At 48.4% G+C, this 20,517-nt stretch overlaps 1 protein-coding gene across 1 annotated transcript in view; it reads right to left on the reverse strand.

Moving 5' to 3' along the window:
* The window catches only part of ERGIC1 (endoplasmic reticulum-golgi intermediate compartment 1), a gene marked incomplete at its 5' end in the record, with an annotated part of 105,521 nt that overhangs the window by 50,181 nt on the left and 34,823 nt on the right, over positions 1–20,517 (reverse strand). Inside the window, one exon of the mRNA XM_024753370.1 lies at positions 4,980–5,041. Within this exon, the coding sequence (XP_024609138.1) occupies positions 4,980–5,041 (62 nt within the window). The remainder of the gene's footprint in view (positions 1–4,979; positions 5,042–20,517) is intronic.

Below are 20,517 nucleotides of genomic sequence, written 5' to 3' on the forward strand. Positions count from 1 at the left end.
ATACCCTAAGAAAAGGAACCCCGAGACTCCAAGTGAAGGGTGAGGCAGGGACATCCCCAGAGTCCCCACCAAGCCTCCAAAACCACACCCAGACATGGGGCATACTAGAATGACTCCCCAGTTCTTCCAAACTTTGAAAAAGCTGTACAGGACAGAGTTTAAGGGTTTTACTTTTTCTTGGAAGAAGTAATACATGCAAGCGATAAGAAAAATCATCAAGCCGTATAAAAAGGCAAACTGTGTGAGTCTCTTTCTCACTCCCGACCCACAGCCCCCTGCCCAGAGGTACCACCCCTACAGTCTGTGTCCTGACACGGGCATACGAGTTTTTCCTCTAATCAAACAGCATAATGTACACATGCTTTCTCTCTTTTTTTTAAATTAAATTCAATTAATTTTTTTTTGCCTATGTTGGGTCTTCGTGGCTGCACAGGGGCTTCTCATTGCAGTGGCTTTTCTTGTTGTGGAGCATGGGCTCTAGGCGCATGGGCTTCAGCAGTTGCGGCACGTGGGCTCAGTAGTTGCGGCACGTGGGCTCTAGGGCACACGAGCTTCGGTAGTTGTGGCTCACGGGCTCCGCAGTTGTGGCTCGTGGGCTCTAGAGCGCAGGCTCAGTACTTGTGGCGCACAGGCTTAGTTGCTCCGTGGCAATGCGGGATCTTCCGGGACCAGGGATCGAACCCATGTCCCCTGCATTGGCAGGCGGATTCTTAACCACTGCGCCACTAGGGAAGTCCCTGTACACATGCTTTCAATCGTGCTTTGCTCACTCAGCAACCTATGTCTAAGCAGGTCCCACATCAGTTTATACAGAGTGGCCATGTGGCTTGTTTGTTTTCATGGCATAGAAGTTAATTTCAAACGTCTTCTCCAGCTGCTGAACAAATCCACTGCAGAAGACCAGCTGGCAATCCAAATTTCCCAGGCTCACATCCTTCCCCTTCTCACCTGCAAACTGCAGCTGTGATGCCTCCTGATAAAGAATCCTTCCAGGTGGGCAAAGCACCCTTCTCACTTGAAATCTCACACCTTTTATGACCCACGTTTCAGAGCCATTTTCACCCTTCCCACCCCACCTTCAAGCCCCAGCAACCCACAGGTTGCTGTAATGATGAACAGGCCCAAACTCGGGAGGTGTTTTCGAAGGTCAATGATGACTTAGGCCAGTCCAGGTTTTCTAGCTGCCTTCCTTTCTCCAAGCCTGCAAACGGGCCCCAAACTTCTGACTCTATGCAGATCAGAGGTGGGGGTATAGTGATGGGAAGGCCTCTTTCTGAAACCTGCGTGTGTTGTCCCAGGCTTGGACCTAGCAGCTGGATAAGTGCGGAGTCTGCTCAGCTGAATCCGAGCGTCCAGCAGCCCATGCTGTGTGTCTGCTTCCCCTACCTCGTCCCCAGACTGGAAAGACAGAGACAATGTCTCAGCACCCCTGGGGCCTCAGGGTCTAGCGTAGTGCCTGGCTCAGAGAAGGTATGAAATAAATATTTGTTGAGTGAGTGAATGAATGAATAAAAAACGTGAAGGCAGGTAGGAAGTATTTCCACCAGAAAAGCCTTCTGATACTGTAGAGTTTTTCAATCCATGTTTGGGCAAGATGCTCAGGCTCTGTGACTCCAGACTTCTTCTGAAACTGACTCAGGCACTGGACAGTAGGAATGTGACACCAGGAGGATGCTCGCTAGTGGGAGATCTGGTGCAGCCAGCAAAGGGGGCACCGGACCCAAGACCCAGACACCAGCAAGGGAAGCAATCTGTGTAAGGCCACATAAGCACTTCAGTGGAGAAGGCAAAATTCAAACCTCGACTTGTGAGTCTCCAGTGCCCTTGCTGTTTCCTTCAGTTATTAATAGCACTTACCGTGACGTCACGAAATGGTGTGTTTCTGTATCTGCCTGCCTGCTCAGCCATGTACTCTTCAAGGACAAAGACCGAAGCCCATTCATCAATTTGGTCCCAGGACATGGCACACGGCCTGGCCCCAGACCTGGCTGATAAATATTTGTTCACTAAATGGTAGCTAAGTGCTGGCTTCCCGTGCTCACGCCTTTCCTCTTGTGCAAGGGAACTTGCCCTCTCACACACTGTGCTTGAGACTGCAAATCAAACCACGTCCCCGGAGGGCCACTTGGCAGTACCTTCTACATTTCACAATGCACATGCCCTTTGACCCGGTAATTCCTCTTCTAGGAAAGTTACCTTACAGAAATAACCATACAAGGATACAAAAACATATGGACAAGGATGTCTATAATAGCAATAAGCTGGAATCAGAAGGCCCATCCTCAAGAGGCTGGTTACATAAACCGTGGGTCGGCCAGACAATGGAAAGAAGCACATGGTGGCCGTTTACGTGCTGGTATGAAAGGTGTGCAGGATGTGTCCGTTAAAAAAGGGCAGAGAAGGACGGTGTGCCCAGTACGCTCCTGTCTGTGCTTAAAAAGACGACACAGGTATTTCAAAGACTGAATATGTTTTTTTAAAAATTCTAGAGGGATACAGACCTGATTGTTAAACATACTCGATAAGGGAGAGAACTGCAGAGCCTGCAAAGAAGTGGCCTGAGCTGTTGGTGGTAGGAAGGGGACAGGAAGCCTCATTGGAATTTTTGTGACCAGGTTCATAAACTAATTGAACGGGTAGATGAACAAGCCCTCTTCCTCTTATGTACCCCGAGTACCTTTTCCGTGGGGATCAATGCACAAAGTGTCACAGCTCCTGCGGTCACAGACTCTCATGGGCTGTGGGCTCCAAGAGGACAGTGATAAGAAGAGGTGCACGGTCCAGCACTGAGAGTATGGCACATACCCCATACTTGACAGGCGTGATCACACTTAACCCCCAGATCAGAAAACTGAGTCTCAGAAAGGTGAAGTGACTTGCTCAGGGTCACCCAGCTGCTAAATGGGAGAATGAACCCAGCTCGGCCAGATCTGAAGCGAGCAGGACATGAATCCTGCTGCCCGGCTGCTCTGTTCTCTTCTCCGGGGATGTGGACAGCCAGACTCAAGAAGGCATCTGCAGCTTGGACGACCTAAGCTAGAGGCAGAGCCAGCTGGGGTGCAGGGATCCCCAGGGTCATCCCCTGACCTGAATGACTGCCCGGCCCCAGGGCCCTGCTCAGGGGACAGTCCACGGGGAGGGTCCCTCTCCCACACCAAGCACTGGAGAGGCCCACCTCTTGCAAGCTGTGAAACTTCAGACAAGTCACTTCACCTCTCTGAGTCCATTTTCTCATCTGGAAAATGTGGGTAGAGCCTTCCTGCTTGCAAAGTGCTTGCGGTTTGTTTTTATATCTTTTAAAATAAACTTTATTGTGGAATAATAATAGACGCAAAGATAGTACAGAGAGTTCCCATCCGCCCTTCGCCCAGCTTCCCCTTATGTTAACATCTTACATAACCCTGGTATGTTTGTCAAGATGAAGAAATTAACATTGTCCAATACTGTTAACTATGCTACAGACTTATTAGATCACTCATTTCTCCGCCAGTGCCTGTTTTCTGTTCCGGGACCAGACCTGGTATCCCATTTTACATTTAGTCATCGTGTCCTTAGTCTCGAAACTGTGACGGTTCCTCAGTCTTTTCTTGGTTTTCAAGACCTTGCCACTTTCAAAGAGTCTTGGCCAGGTGTCCTGTAGAGGGTCTCCCAGGCTGGGGCTGTCTGCTGCTTTCCCATGATTAGACTGGGTTGTGGTTTTGGGGGAAGATCCCACGGAGGTGAGGTGCCCTTCCCATCAAATCCCATGGCAGGCAGCGGGCACGTGACAGCTACGTCAACCTCTTCCTCACTGGTTGATGCTAACCTTTGTCACTCGGTGACGGGGCAGGCTCTGGATGTCTCCACCATAGTTACTACTTCCTTTCCATTCTCTCCTCTTTAATAGTGAGTCACTAGCTCACACTCCAGGAGAGGAGAGTTGAGCTGTACCTCTCAGAGGGGGATATATTCATAAATATTGTTTGGAATTCCTCTATAAGGAAGGTTCAACCCTTCCTTCCCATTTATTTAGATCAGTATATGGACTCCTGGACCTTTTTCTTAATTCTTTGGGTAACAAGCCAATAATGTCATTATTTATTGTGCTACTCAGATTGCCCTGTGTTGGTCTTTGCCCTCTTTCAGGCTGGCTCCTGTGGCCTGCTGACACACCTCCACCCCTTGCTTTTCCTCCGGGCATTTTTTTGCTTTCTGGCACAAGGTGTCCCAGGCTTCTTTTGTACACTTCCTGTCCCAGCCCTGCAATCAGTCATTTCTCCCAGGAGCCCTGGGTCCTTTTAAGTAGAAGACTGGCATTCAGAAACCAAACTCTGAGTGAGAGGATTATTTTTTTAAATGGATAGAAACATCCTTATGTTAAAAACTCAAATAGTCTAAAAGGTGTGAAGAGAAAAGTCAGTCTCCCTCCAACCCATGAGCCCCCGTTTCCCCTCCCAAGGACAGCTACTCTTTTTTTTTTTTTTTTTTTTGGCTTCGTTGCTGACGTGGGCTTTCTCTAGTTGCGGCGAGCGGGGGCTATTCTTCGTTGCGGTGCGTGGGCTTCTCATGGCGGTGGCTTCTTTTGTTGCAGAGCACGGGCTCTTGGCACATGGGCTTCAGTAGCTGTGGCGCACGGGCTTAGTCGCTCCGCAGCATGTGGGATCTTCCCAGACCAGAGATCAAACCCGTGTCCCCTGCACTGGCAGGCGGATTCTTAACCACTGCGCCACCAGGGAAGTCCCTGGGGCAGCTACTCTTGATGATTGATTTCTGGTGTCTCCTTTCAGAAACAGGTGATGCTATACCTTACAGCGTTACAGTGAGGACAGAGAAGAGCTGAGGGACTAGAGGCAGGGCCCAGCAAGATGCCCATCATTTCTTCCCTCCTCCTGTCTCTCTGTCTTCCCTCCCTGGCCCAGCATTTCTGCAGAGGGCGGGCGGGCACAGGTACGGAGAGTGGGGAGAGGGTCGGGAGCAACGGAGAGAAGGAGGCTACTCACTGATGGCCCCGGTGTACGTCGGCTGTGTGAGGTCCTTGGGCACCTTCCTGTAGATGTCAAACCTGTGGAGAGCAAAGGGGACGACGGGGTGAGGTGGGCGCAAAGGGCAGGTGCCAGGCAGCGGGGAAAATGGTGCTGGCTGGTGTGCCCAGCAGCCGCCATTCTTCCCCGAACCATTTCCTCCAAGAGGCCTGAAGGACGTCCCCTGCCCCCCATGGGATCCTGGCTCCCACACCTCCTTTGTCGCACTGCCTCGCTACTTGTCACCCCCTGAGACAGATGGCCTGGACCCCTCATCTGATTCTGGGTCTTGGCTGGTCTTGCCCCTAAGAGAATGTAAGCTCCACAAGGACAGGGACCTTGTTAAGTGTTGTGCCCTGCCATGTCCCCAGACCCTTGCTTGGGCCTGGGGCACAAGAGGCCCCTAGTAAGCACTGGGGGAATGAACTGAACCTGGGCGTTGGCTTTGTCTGACGCTGAAGGGAATGGGCAAGTGCAGTCTTTCCTGAGTTCTCTGACGGCGCTGCATTCTTGCCTGGCGTCACCTCTCTGCCCCCTCTTCCATTTCCTGTCTCTACCTCCTCTTGTTTCCACTCCCCCCTTCCCCAGCTTCTGCAGCCTTCTTCTTGGAGATTCTCCTGAACTCCAAGGCAGCAGGTTAACAGAAAATCCTGCCTGGGGCTGACATCGGCTCGTGACAGCCCTGGCTCCAGCTCACGTGGGTTTCTGCCCAGACACAGAGCAGACGCCTTTTTTTCATATGGATCCCACCAGAGCAGACTGGTGGGCTGGTGGTGGAAGAACTGAGGGCTTTGGAGTCAGGCAGACGCGGGTGTAATTCTGGCTGTTGTTTTAAGGGGTAAGGCCCCTAGAATCAGACTGCCCTGGGTTCAAATCTTGGCTGGTCTTCTTCCTTGCTGTGTGATGTCAGGCAAACGACGTCACCTCTCTGAGCCTCAGTTTCCTTTTCTGTACTACTACGAGACCCCGCCAGGCCCCTGTGTAGGGGAAAGGAACGTCAGCGGAGGAGCTGACACAGAGCGTTCCCAGGCACTTGGCTTCTTCCCCTTCACTTGATGAGCAAGCAGCTCTAAGTCCACAGCCCTTTCCCAGCTCTCTGGTGAAGAGGCTGGCAGCTCCGCCCTCCAGGGGTGATGGGCTGGCGGATGGCTCCTCTTGGGTGATTGGGAAACAAGGTTAGTGCCGTGCTAACCCCAATGCAATGACATGGAAATCTTGCATAAGATCTGATATTTGACTCCTGTTGCGTTCACTCTAATAACACGTGAAAGGTGCTTGGTTCCTCAAGACCTCAGAGGAGAAAACACTCCTATAGGCTGCAGAGCTAAAAGGTCTCACTTTCTCTCCCACCTGCTCAGCCACCAGTCTCCTGTGCTTAGGGCCCGAAGGGCACTAAGAACTGGGGCTGGGTGTGTGGTCAGGAGGGGTGGGGGCCTCATGTGACTCAACTATCCATACCTACTCACCTCCCTTATTCTGAAAATGCTGCCCACTTTACCTGTGGGAGGCATATTAGAGGAGACAGTATGTACTGGGGAGTTAGCCTGCCTGGGCTTAAATGTGACCCCACCACTGTGAGACCTTGGAAGTGTCAGTGAACCTCTCTGTGCCTCAGTTCCTCTGTCTGCAAAATGGGGGCAACAACAGTAACCATCTCACTGCATAGGGATTAGAACCAAATGACTTAGTGCATATAAAGCACTTAGAACCATGCCTGGCACCCAAAAGTACTATATCAGTATCTGCTGTTACTGTGAGTAATGCTCATTTGGCTGACATTTACGAGCACCTACTATGTGCTAGCCCTCTTTTAGGTACTAGAGACATGGAGATAAAATCAGCCCTCAGCTCTGTGTACCTGTAGTTTAGCAGCAAAGACAAAGAGGGGACCAAAAAGGAGAACGCGGTGGTGCCCCACCATGGGGTTTGCTGGATGGACCTGGAAAGGGCACCTGGGGTCATCTTGAAGCTTCCAGAAAGAGCCGATGTCTGAGCAGGAGGATGGGAGAAAGGGTAGGTGCAGGCAGAGACTGGTCCAGGTAGTAAGAACAGCAAAAGCAGAGACGAAGAAGAGGATGGAGCCTGACGTGCTGGAAGGCTAAGTTTACCTGCCTGTGGTGCTAGGACGGGAATGGAGGGAGTGGATGCTGGAGAGGCAAGAGGGGCTTACAAGCCAGCTTCCTGGTCCAGTTAATACCTGGTTACTACCCTGGGCCCACAGCCAGAAACTGGGCCTCATGGTTTAATAAATATATGAGCCACCATTTCAAAACTGGGAGTTTTATGGGAAGTCAAAGGCTGTCCAGGGTAAGGAGCGGGGAGTGGCCTAGAGCAGAGTGTCCGAACCTGACAAGGGTGAGAGAGGGAGAGATGGGAGATGGTTGCATACAGGGGGGCTGATCAAATATATAAATACAGTGAGGATAATGGGGGCCGGGTGCCTCACTGTTAGGGAAGGGAGGTATACATAGAGAGAGAAGTAGAATAAACCCCATGGTGTTAGAGTGGAAATGAAGGTATTGCTGTGAATTCATGGTTTTCAGCATACACAAATAGAGAAACATCCCTGTGTGTGGACACATCACGTATACATTTATTTCCTAGCTCGTTCTATAGAGAGGGTGCAGGAACAGTGACAGCCAGACAGCAGTGAGCACATTTGGACCTCAAACCTTGGCTTCTAAATATCATTCTTTACTCAAAGGGATCAGCTCCTTGGAGAAATGGCTGATTCCAGGGCTGGGTAGGGAAAATGCAAGATGAGCTTGGAGTATCTTCTTATGTCAGAAAGCAAGAAAGAATGATGGGACGTATCAAAAGGACAAGAAGTCAGCTTAAAGGGGCTCCCACTGGCCAAAGAAGGGGCAATATAAGCATTAAAATCAACAATCACAGTAATAGATTATGAGCCGTTAGATAAAATAGGAAGCCAAAAATCTACATAGATGTAAATAAAGAAATAAGTAAACCAAGGCTGATGAGGAACGGGATACTTCCATACCTTCTAAGCAGTCCCCCCCGCCAATCTTTATGAATCATAAAGGGAAAAAGGTAACTTTACAGAGGAGAAACATCTGTGCTTCCTGACATGAAGTACTGGGGAGGGTATCACTCCTGTGGGGAACTTGCTCAAGTGTACAACCTTGGATGAATTATGAGAAAACATCAAACAAATCCCAACCGGGTGTCATGCTACAAAATGACTGGCCAGCATTTGTCAAAAGTATCAAGGACACGAAGGCCAAGTAAAGACTAAGGAACTGTCAGAGATTGGAGGAGACTAAAGAAATGTGACCACTAAACCCTGCAGGCTGTCCTGGATCAGAGAAAGGACATCAGTGGGACCACTGATGGGACTTGAATAAGATCTGTAGATTAGTTAATAGTACTGTAGAATGTTCTTTTCCTGGTTTTGAAAATGGTTTGGTTATATAAGATGTTATATAATGTTATATAACGTTTAAGGAAGCCTGGGTAAAGGGCATATGGGAAGCCTTTGTATTATTTTCGCGATTTTTGGGCAAGTCTTCAATTCTTTCCAAATGAAAAGTTAAGATCTTTTTTTAATTTAATGAAAAAATGTTTTAAAGCTTAAGCGGGAGATTTCATGTAAAAATCCCACCCAGCTTGCTTTCTTTGTGTATGTTTGGTCCCTATAGGCATCAGAATTTGAGATGCTGGCTTAACAAATGTGGCCCAGGTGTGCTGGGTGTCAGGAAGAGCGTGTCTTTGTCAACAGAGGGAGGGGAGATGAAGGCTGAGCGAACAAAGGTCTAAGAGAGGAGGCGAGACTTGGACAAAACTATAGGAGGCAATGGCAATCAAAGAAGGTAGGTGCTCTGGAAAGAGTGAATGACGCAAACCAAAATCACTGCCATCCCACGTGGGGTGTGTTCCCACGTATATTTGTATTTAAGTCTCATCTCACAGTAACTCTGCCAGATACTGATATCCCATTTTTCCAGGAAGAAAACTAAGACTCAGCCATAAGCAACTTGCTCAAAGTCAGCAAGTCAATTTAGCAGAGCTGGGATTCATACCCAAGTCTGGGTCCATAGGCCATTGTCCTTCCACTGCCCTGTACTTATGGGAATCAGTTTAGAGCTCATTTATTGGTAAACTGAAGTCTCAAGGTTTTGCTTATTTGCTTTTCTGAAGGTGCTGCCCCAGAGCAGATGGGGCTCTCTTGGAAAACAGGGACCAGCGCAAAACACATTAATTCATTCAACAGGTATTTACTAAGTACCTACCAGCAGTGCTCTAGACGGTGGGAAAATGAAAGTGGTCAAGGTAGACATGGCCCCCGCCCTCATGAAACTGTCGGTCCAGCAATGCTGTTGGCTCCTCGAAAAGGGCCACCTAAACAGAAGGTTCTCTGATAATGATTCCATTCCCATGCCGCAAATCCAGGCTGGGGAGTGGTGGTAGGGTGAAGGGATAGCTGAAAAGGACCCTGGGTTCAGAGCTGACCACAAGCCAAGTGAGTCAGCAGTGAATGTCACTAAGAAAATGGGCCATCGGGAGGCTGGTGAGAACCCAGGCATGTGACAGATCAGGAAGTCAGCCATCGTCTCTGGCTCACATTAGTCAGTCCCTCACTGCGGTGATGTGGTGATGCGATTAGATGTGGCCACCCACTGTTAAGAGAATGTAGAGGAAAGGGTAAGGAGAAAGGGGGAGAGGGGAAAGGATGGTTAGTGTACATCTAGTGTGTGCTGGACTCATGCTAGGCCCTGGACCGACATGTTCTCATCTAATTCTCTCAGCCAACTTGTGAGCTGGGGATTGTTATCCCATTTTACATTTGAAGCTCAGAGGCTGCTGACTTGGCTAAGCTCTCACACCTATGAAGTGTCACAGCAGGGATCTGAATCCAGGCCTAATTTACATTCTTGTTGCTTTTCCCAACGATGTGGGGATAAACCAGGACCATTTGGGTGGAAAATACTTCTTAGGAAGAAAGATTAAAGAATTGGAATTGCTTGGCCTTAAATAGAGAAAGCTAAAGGATAGATTCTTTATGTTTGTCAAAAAATGCTCTTTCCCTGTCCTCCCCCTAGACTGTGAGTTTCTCACGGGAAGAACCTAGGCCTCCTTGCTGCCCAGCCCTGCCCAGTCCAGGCCCTTGGGGAACTGATCTGAACGAATAGGTCAATGGATGAACCTATACAAAGATAAGGTCCACTGGCTGGCCCCATAAACAAGATTAAGATGAAATGGATGGTGGGGAAGCTGAGTGATGGGTCCTCAGGGGTTCCCTGTACTGTATTTAGACATGTTCACTTACAAAAAAGGCAAAATGCACTTAAATGAAAGCAAGAAAACAATCAACTGGACTTAAGAAAGACTGAGCTAGATGCCAGAAGAATGGGAGCAGTGCCCAGAGCCAGGTGGACCATAGGTTTGTCACCTGTTGGAACAGGACCCAAATGCGGAGACCCCAGGGGACCTCCTGCCTTCACCACGCTCTGCTGTTGGGTCTAGAAGGCGTTCTGAGATCACTGTGTCCAACCCATTCATTTTACAGAAGAGAAAACAGAAGCTCCAAGAAGGAGTGACTCACCCAATTCAAGGTATAATTAAACACAGAGTATTTAAAACAAAAACAAGCCAATAAAAAGCTTGTGAAATCCTTGTTATCTCACGCTCTTGAAATGTCATACGCTACTGACTTTCAACCAGGCGCAATCTGGGCCCCCCAGGGGACGTTTGGCGGTGTCTGGAGATATTTTTGGTTGTCACCCGGGGGAGTGGGTGGTACCCAGCAGGTAGAAAGCCAGGGAAGCTAATGCATCCTACAATCCTACAAGGCACAGCCCCCTACAACAAAGGATACCAGCCCCAAATGTCCATGGCACTAAAGTTGAGAAACCCTGTTGTAGGCAGAGAAAACCTTCCCATGCGGGAAGCTCATTTTCCCACTGAGCCTATGGTCTCTCCACAGAGACGCCTCCAGTTGCCTCTGCTCCGTCTGGGTGAAGTCATGGCCGTGGCCTTGATCGCCCCTGCGGTCTTTCCCTGTCCTTTTCCGCTCTGTGCCTGAGAAGGCACACTTGGAGAGACCTGGGCAAAGGAACCCCCAGGGAAGAAATAAAGTCCCCCTGAATTTGTGACTTCTCATAAAGGTGCAGTAAGTACGAGTGTCACCATCTGAATCAAAAAGGTGCTCAATCCGTGCCTCTAACTTCATTGTAACTTAGGATCAGACAAATTCCTTAGGATAAAATATATGTCAACATCAGAACTAGAAGTCGATGAGAATATAGGATTTACTTAACAGAAATTCACTGTACAGGCCACATCTAAGCCTACGGAGCGAGGGACGGCTGCATAACCTCACCCAAAATAAACACGCATAAGTCCTCTCTTGCTCCCAAGCAAGGAAACTGCCCCTGGAAATCTCTGACTAATGGATTTCTTCTGTAATTTCTTTTCATAGCAGAATGCCTCAACTCTTGCTATTTTAACGTTTGCTGCTTGGGACCTCACTTCTCCCCTGCTCTTGGAGACAAATCTCAGATCGCCCTGTGGTTCGCCATGTGTGGGCGGCCACCAGGCAGGCGCTCGTGATGTCACTGTTTCCACGGCCTAATGAAATTAGACGCCATTTAGGAGCAAGTCATTGGAAGTGGTGGGTCACTCATCCCAAAAATAGTCAGTGAGGCTTCAGATGGTTCTTTGGTCACCCCTGCCCACCAGCCTGTCAGAGCCCTCGGTGTCAAGCCCAGGGAGTTGGGTGAAAAATGTGCTTGTTGGTTCACTTACTCATCTCTTCCACCTTACTGAGAACCACTGGTGTGTGTGCACATGCACGTGTGTTGAAGGGCACACAGAGGTTAACAAATGGACGCACCAGAGCCTAACGCGGCTGGGAGAGAACCGCGCAAGCACCAGTTCTAATCAGCCCCAGAATCACTCTCACCGCCCCCGAATCCTGTCCTTGACATTCAAACTAGGACTGTGAGCTCACACACCACTCCTCCCTCTGTCAGAAGGATGGGGAAAACATCTGTCTGTTTCCAGCCCAGATGGAGAAGCTTAGAGGGGGGAATAATAATAACAGTAGCAACCATAGCTACACTGCTACTGTCCCCATTGTGAGGGATCACGGTGCACCCGGCCTTGGACTTGGACTGTCCATTCATTAGCTCACATCCTCTGTGGATACCAGCATCCTCCCCCTCTCACTTGCCCAAGATTCCGGGCCAGGATTCGAACTACTGCAGTCTGGCCTCAGGACCTCTGCTCTGTCCACTGTACCCATGCCTGTCTGGGACAGGGAGACAGGCTGGGAGCGGGAGGCATAGAGGCCTGTATCTGCAGGAGGGCTGGGTGATGATGCTCTGTGTACACAGTACTGACACGCACACGGTTCTCTCTCCAGCCCATCCCCTGTGGCTCTCTCCCTGAATCTCGGTGCCCTTGTGAAGGTCACTCGTCTACAGGGCGACCTCCCAGCTTCAATCGCCTCCACCTGTGACCTCTCCTGTCTCAGAATACCCTCCCTGACCACAAAGCCCTGGCCAAAGGGAAAGAAGAGTACACTTGACTGCTGAGCTTCCAGAAGGCCCCTCTCAAGGCAGCCTTCCCCGCCTTCCTGGGCGCTGTGGACGTGTACATTCCCGGCACAGCTCCGAGACGGCTGCAGGGTCTTCCGCTCTTGCTGGGCTGGGACAGTCAGGTTTGTTCTTGAATCCACTGTGGGTCGTGCGGGGCTCGGCCCGTTAACGGTATTCAGTAAATTCCAGGTGAAAATATAAAATGACGTAGGCACAGGGCTATTACTCACCGCTGCACCAGCTGTAACAGCAAACAACTGGAGGCCATCCAAATGTCCATCCAGGGGGACCAGTTAATAAACTACAGACCATCCATAAAGTGGAGGATGATGCAGCTATAAAGAGGAATGAGGAAGGTCTCTATAGAGTAAGAGAAAAAAGCAAACTGTGGAACACTGTGTTCTGTTAAATTGTGTGTGTGTGTGTTTGGGGTGTGGAGCAGCTGGAGGGAGCGATAAAAATAAATCTCCATCCTTGTTTATATCTTTAAAAAGAAACAACAGAAGGTGTAACCAAAAGCTAACACAAATGGTTGCTTCTATTATTCTTAGGAGATGCATAAAAATATTAAATATTTAGGGATAAATTTGACAAAAGAAGTGCAAGACCCATATACTGAATACAATAAAACATTGCTGAGGGAAATTAAAGACCTAAGTAAATAGAGAAATACACCGTGTTAATGGGTCAGAAGACTCAGTATTGTTAAGACGGCACTGATCTGTAGATTCCACTCAATTCCAACCAAAACTCCAGCAGGCGTTTTTTTGTAGGATTTGGCAAGCTGATTCTCAGATTCATATGGAAATGCACAGGACTTAGACGAACCAAAACAACTTTGAAAAAGAACAAAGTTGGATCTGACTTCAAGACTGCCTATAAACCTCATAGAAGAAAACACAGGAGAAAATCTTAGTGCTCTTAGGTTAGGCAAAGACTTTAGATAAGACACCAAAAGCATGATCCATAAAAGAAAAAATCATAAATAAGGCCTCATCAAGATGAAAAGCTTCCATTCTTCAAAAGGCATTGTTAAAAGAATGAAAAGACAAGCCACATACTAGGAAAAATATATGTGAATCACATGTCTGTTAAAGGATTTATATTCAGTATAAAGAACTCACAACTCAGGAATAAGAAAACAAACGACCCATGAAAAAATGGGCAAAAGATTTGAAGAGGCATTTCACCAAAGATTCACTGATGGTGAATAACCACATGAAATGATGCTAATATCAGAGTCATTGGGGAAATGCAAATTAAGACCACAGAGATACTGTTAGAATGGCTGAAATTATAAAGACTGGTCACACCAAGTGTTGGTGAGGATATGGAGCAACTGGAACTCTCAGGCGTTGCTGGTGGAACGTAAAGTAGTATAACCACTATGGAATAGAGTTTAGCGGTTTCTGAAAATGTTAAGCATACGCTTACCATATGATCCAGCCATTCCATGCCTAGGCATTTACCCAAGAGAAATGAAAGTATTTTCCCATACAGAGACATGTATATGAATATTCACGGAAGCTTAATTTGTAATAGTCACAAACTAGAAACAACCCAAATATCCATCAACAGGCAAAGGGACAGATGGCATATCCACAAAACAGAATATTACTCAGCACTGAAAAGGAATGAGGTATTGACAGCAGCAACATGGATGATTCTCAAAATAATTATGCTGAACGCAAGCCAATACAGTATGATTCCAACTATATAAAATTCTAGAAAGTATAAACTAATCTAGAGTGACAGCAGATCATTGGTTGCCCAGGGAGGGAAGAAGGGAGAGACTTGAGGAAACTCAGGGGGGTGATGAATATGTTCATTATCTTGTGATGGTGGTTTCATGGGTGTATACATACGTCAAAGTTCTCAAATTGTACACTTTAAGTGTATGAAGTTTATTGTATGTCAAGTATACCTCAATAAAACTGTTGGAAAAAAACTTTTTCATGATAGCCACGAATGAAACACATCAGATACATTGAGCAATCTATGAGTTCGTAACGATACTTCCTAAAACAAAACCCCAAAAAAGCCTCACTGGATACCTTTGAAGATGCTAAGCCATTATTCTGAAAATTGGTAAATAAAGAGAAAGCATTTATTCTGATTTTTTTTTTGGTATACACAATGTATATCTAGGTAACCAAATAGCTGATGAGGACAAAGTCCTCTTTTACAGAATAATTTCAAAGAATAATGTGGAAGGACTCATAGAATTAGGAAAATCATCATTGTGCATTCTCTGATGAAATACTGGATTTAGGCACTTGCCAGCAAGGATGGGAAGTTTCATGACAGATGCATCAGGCTGCTGCCACCTGAACCCAGTCACTGGTCTTAGCATCTCCAAGGGAAGACAGCAAGTTATTCTGTACCCCTCTCAGCGTGATGCAGTAGGAAGTACACAGCACACTTCTTAATGACTGGCCTAGAATAACCTCACATTTCACCTTCCATTTGATCCTTAACCCACAGCAGCTTGATGCCAGGCCCCCCTCACCCACTCTTTCTTCGTGCTATAGCTAAGATCACCCAAGAGTCCCTAAGGGTCTGATGCCATTGGCTCTCCTCAGTACTGCCTCTGCACCGATCCTGCTGACTGTCCCTTCCTTCTTAGATCTCTCTCTTCTCTTGGCTGCCTAAAGTACCATGGCATCCTCACTCTTCAGCATCTTCTGTGTCTGTTCCTTTTCCTCCTCCTGCCCCTGATATCTTGGTATACCCCCCAGGGTCTGTGTTGAGGCCCCTTCTCTTTTAACTCCCACCCCCAACTTATCTATGCCTTAATTTACTGTGCCGAGTTCCAGAGAGACAGGAGAACAGACAAGACGGAACAGTCAACAAGACAGAATTAGTCCCTGTCCTCATGGTGCTCACACAGTAATGCCCAAGGAGCATCCTCGTTCCTAAAGGCATCGTGCCTGCCCTTCACACTTGACGGGTGCAGAACGAAACTCAACAGCACCTCACACAAGACCTGTTCCCAGAACAATGAGGTAGGAGGAACCACAGGGATCATGGAATCCAAATGTGCACATCTGTAGATAAAGTGAAACACGGCAAGGGCAGCAACATCTTGTGTTAGAGATAAGGATCTCTGATTCTTTCCAAGTCACAGCCTGTGTCCTCCTGGGGTTCCCAAATGTCTGAGAAGTGATGAGATGTGCTCGATGTGCTCTTCTTGGCCACCATGATGAGCAAGAAAGTAAAAGAGCTGATCAGGAAGATAACTATCCATCCAGGCAATTCTCAGAAAGTGATTTAGATGGGCCATCGGTAAAAAGATGGAGGTCTCACTGGACTGGACAACGCCCTTACCTGTTACCTGGACCCAGGCTCATGGGGGAGAACGAAGCTCACACACAGCAAGGAGGGGGCACTAGTCTTACTATTTTTTTTTTTTTTTTGGTCTTACTATTTACATTTAGTTGCATTAGCTCTAAATTCTTACGCAATCTGTTCCTTGAACAGTCAAGCAAGCATGCTGTCACCTCAGGCCCTTTGCCCTTGCGTTCTCTGTATCTGGAATGATTTCCCCTCAGATCTCTTCCTGTCTTGCTCTTTCACTTCTTTTAGGTCTATATTCAAATGTCACCTCCTCAAAGACCTGTCTTGGCTACCATCATCCTTACTCTGCTGCCTTTTCCTTCACAGCACTTGCGATCACTACCTTGTGTTATGTGTGTTTGTTCACTGTTCCACTCCATCACTAGAATATAAGTTACAGGAGAGCAGGGGCCTGCCTGCCTTTGAGTTCCACTGTATGCCCAGAGCCTAGAGAAGTGGCTGCCACACAGTAGGTCTACAGAAATACTTTGGAATGGACGAAGGAGACAGTGTTTCTCGAAGTCTGGCCCATGGACCACTGCCTCAGAATCCACCAGGACACTGGTTAAGTGTGCAGATTCCAGGGCTCCACTGCAGAATGAACTAAACCAGCATGGGGGTTTCGCATTGCCAAAAAAGTGCAGTTCAGGAGATGTCAAGGCATGCAAAGACTGCTACGGTATAAGTCAAGTGTTTATTTCCAACTTCAAATTTATTTCCAACGACTTTCTGCTTGCACCCACCTGAGTTACTACAGGTCAACAGAGGGACAGGCAAGGGGACTGGTATTTCCCGGGCTCCTACCCTATGGGCCAAGCACTACTCAAGTCCCTTGACCTACGTTATCCCACTGAATCTCTTCCCCCTCACCCACGAGGTACCATCAACAAGTGTAGAAACCAAGACTCAGAGAGGCTTAGCCACTTGCCTAAGCTCACTCAGCCAGCAAGAGGCAGGGTCAGGATTGGAACCCGGGTCAGCCTCACCCAGAGGCTGCGCACTGACTCTCTGCGGCCTCTGCAAAGCTCCATACCAGCCCCTGGGGCCCCTGACTGTCCGTGCTGACCTCCCTTGCCCATGCACAGCCTGGCACCAACAGCAGGCTGGGGGTGCTTGGTGAGCGAGGGAAGGAGGAAGGGTCCCATGGAGCTATGGAACTGTGGTGCAGTGCCACTGAGGCCCCAGCAGAGCACAGTTGAACGGGGGTCGCCTCACTCCTACTGCCCCCACCCCCCGCAACAGCCCAATGAGCTCATGCTCCCCCAGAAACAGGAAAGGCCTGGTGTCGGAGCCCGAGGCCGTCAGGCTGCCAGGGCTTGGCTGGGAGTCAGGCTTCCCACTCGTCAAGGCCACAGGGAGGGAGGGCTGGTGGTGGGGGGGCACAGCCAGGGCCCCCAACGTGTTTCCAAATCACTGGAAACAGGACGCAGCCGCTGGCCCCACACCAGGACACAACATCCCGAGCTCAGATGCTATAAATGGAAATGTATTCTTAGAGGGGCAGGACCTGAGCAGGGTTTTTCAGAAGTGACCCATCATTGGATAAAAATACAGACGGCATTTAAATGTTGAGCGGCGGAGCTATTCCGGGGATTAGATTCTCACGCCCCTGGCTCCCCGCCAGGGCACGGCCTTCAGCAGACATTTAAAAGGAAGAAATGATTGGTGCCGGTGTTTTAAGTTTAGGAGGAGAGAACTGGGGGAAAAGACAGCTGTGCCGAGATACCTGTGGAAGGGGCTCCCTTCGAGGGACCCCAAATGTCCTTTGACCTCCAGCTGCCCACAGGATTCAGTTTTACTCTGTGCCATGAGACCACCTTTTGGACTACATCTCAGCTACCTGGAAAAGTGAAGGCTGAGTTTTGGCTAGGCCTGGGGTTAGAAGCCTAGGACAGGATTAAGATTTTAAGAGATTTGCAGGTAAGGAAAGTATAATAGAGAAAAAGCTGGAGGTGGCCCTGGTTGCTGGAGGGCAAGGACAGAATTTACTGAGCACCTCCCAGGAGCCAGCCGCTTGACTCACGTCATCTCATCAAATTCTCAAACCCGTTCGAGATACCAAAATGAGGTTCACCCCTATTTTTAAAGGAAAAGGAACTGGGGCTCACAAAAGACTGTGTAGAGGGGGTGAGTCTCAGGCTGAGACCCTGAGTGCAGGAAGACAAGCAGAAATGAGGCTGGGGAAAAGGGGTGGAAGGGCGTCCCATGTGGAGCGACAACTCCGGCCAAGTTTCATGGCTCCGGAAGCCCAAGGTCACTCAATCAGCAAGTGGCAAAGCTGAGGTCTGCGCCCTCGTCTGTCTGGACATGAAATTACTGTGCCACCCTAGGGAGCAGCCTTAGGAAACAAGGTGGTTCACAAGTTAAAAGGTGAGATGTTCAGACAGTCCCATGCAAAAAGGCACAAGGAAAGGAATCAAAGGGTTCTCCTCGTTGGCCTGGGGGAGAGTTTAGTTGGTGACCGTTTTCCTTTGGGCACGTCTTGGTACTTTTCAGTTGTTCTATAATAAACAGGTTATAAATGGAAAAATAAAGACAGCTAGGGTCTTAGGAGACCTGTCGTGGGCTCTCCAGCCCCTGTCTCTCTATTATCTGCCTCTTCACCCCATGACCCCAACATTTTGTTGCAGAAAGGCCCGTTCTGTGCCAGCTCTGTGCCTTGGCATGCACTGTGCCCTCTGTCTGCCGCACCCCTCTCTCTCCTCTGCCAGCTCATTCATTCTCTCTGTCATTACTGAGTGCTCACTATGGACCATGCACTGTTCTAGGTGCTAGGCACACAACAGTGGTCAGACACAAAGCTCTCTGCCTTCACCTAGCTTACACCACAGTGGGGGAGACAAACAATAAATGAACTAATATATGTCAGTGCTATGAAGAAAAATAAACCAGGCTAAGAGAATAGAATGTAATGTGGGTACTGCTTTAGATGGGGTGTGAGGGGTGTCAGAGAAGGTTCATCTGACCAGATGACACATGCACAACACATATCTCATTTAAGTGAGACAGCAGCCACCTGGATGTCCAGGGAAGAGAGTTCCAGGTTGAAGGGATGGTAAGTGCAAAGGCCCTGAGGCAAGGAGCATATCTGGCAGGTTCCTCCAACAGCAAGGAGGCTGATACAGCTGCACTGGGAGGTGAGGTCAGAGGCCCCAGGTAGTTCTTTAAAACTTAGCTCACACACCCCTTCCTCTGCGACGCCACCTCCAATCAGCATGAGGCTGGCTGAGGCACCCTATTCTGGGCTGCCACGGCCCCCGAGCTTCCCTCTGTCATCATTTGACACATGGTGTACTGTCATTATATATGTGTTGCACATTATATATGTACGATCATGAATGAACAGCACATCCCACTGTGTCTCACTAATACTATTGGTGTCTGCCATCAACAGATGAATGGATAAAGAAGATGTGGTGTATACACATATATATATATATATATACATATATATATATGCACACATACATATACACAATGGACTACTACTCAGCCATAAAGAATGAAATTCTGCCATTCACAACAACATGGACGGACTTGGAAGGTGTTACGCTAAGTGATATAAGTCAGACAGAGAAAGACAAATACTGTATGTTATCACTTAAATGTGGAGTCTGAAAAATACAACAAACTAGTGAATACAAAAACAAAACAAAACAAAACCTGTGTTACTTTACCATTTGTTTTCCTTCTATCTGTCCTTTATATCATAGCATTATAGTCATTAAAAAAAGAAAACTACTACTGGTGTCTTCCCCTCAAAGTTGTGAACTCTCCAAGGGCAGGCACTGGTCTTATACAGTGTGGGGTCCCCATTACCCAGCACTTAAGTGGGGAGCATCATTTTTAAGCAACAAGAGATCCGCTGAGTCACAGAAGACTGGTGGTCTTTGCGGGCCAAGAGCTCACCTGAGACGTGCAGGTGAGTCCCCTCAGGGAGCTCCAGCAATGAGACATCACAGATGAGACCTATGTGAGGCAGGAAGTGGGTGACTGAGAGCGGGAGGGAAGGGGGCCTCCTCCCTACCTCCCCATTTCCTCCATCTGCCTCAACCTGTGCTTTCCTCACGAGCACATAGCTTATCGGAGCCCTCGTTTTCAGGAGAGCCCACATGGGAAGATAAAAACTTAAAACCACTTCACCAGGGGGTGATGATTCACAGACAGAAAACATCCCTCCCTTTGAAAATGATTCCAGGAAACAGCAAGCATCCCAAATGCATCAACGGGCCCAGACACTGATCCCCTAGCTGCTCACATCACCAAATGAGAGGCAACCAGGCACTGTGTGTCTCTGAAGGAAGTACACGCTCCCCAGTAGAAAATACCTGCCGAGGCTAGGCAGGTACTGAGATGAGAAAAGTGGGCCGGTGGGGCCTGCAGCAATCGGAGGGTCCACAGCTCATCTAAAGAGGGTAGAAAGCCCCCCAGCTTGGCCCATGGCTGGAACAAGGAGCCCCGGGGCGGCCAGATCAGGGAAAACCCGAAATCTGGGGCTTATGGGAAATTACCAATTTAAAAATGATGGCAACCAGGGTTTTTTTGTTTGTGATGGTTTTTTTAAATAAAACAACATGCGAATCAAAGAAAACACTTCTGTGGCTCATATTTGGCCTGAAGAC

This window comes from Neophocaena asiaeorientalis, unplaced genomic scaffold, assembly GCF_003031525.2.
Source record: "Neophocaena asiaeorientalis asiaeorientalis breed wild unplaced genomic scaffold, Neophocaena_asiaeorientalis_V1.1 scaffold268, whole genome shotgun sequence".
NCBI classification, from domain to species: domain Eukaryota; kingdom Metazoa; phylum Chordata; class Mammalia; order Artiodactyla; family Phocoenidae; genus Neophocaena; species Neophocaena asiaeorientalis.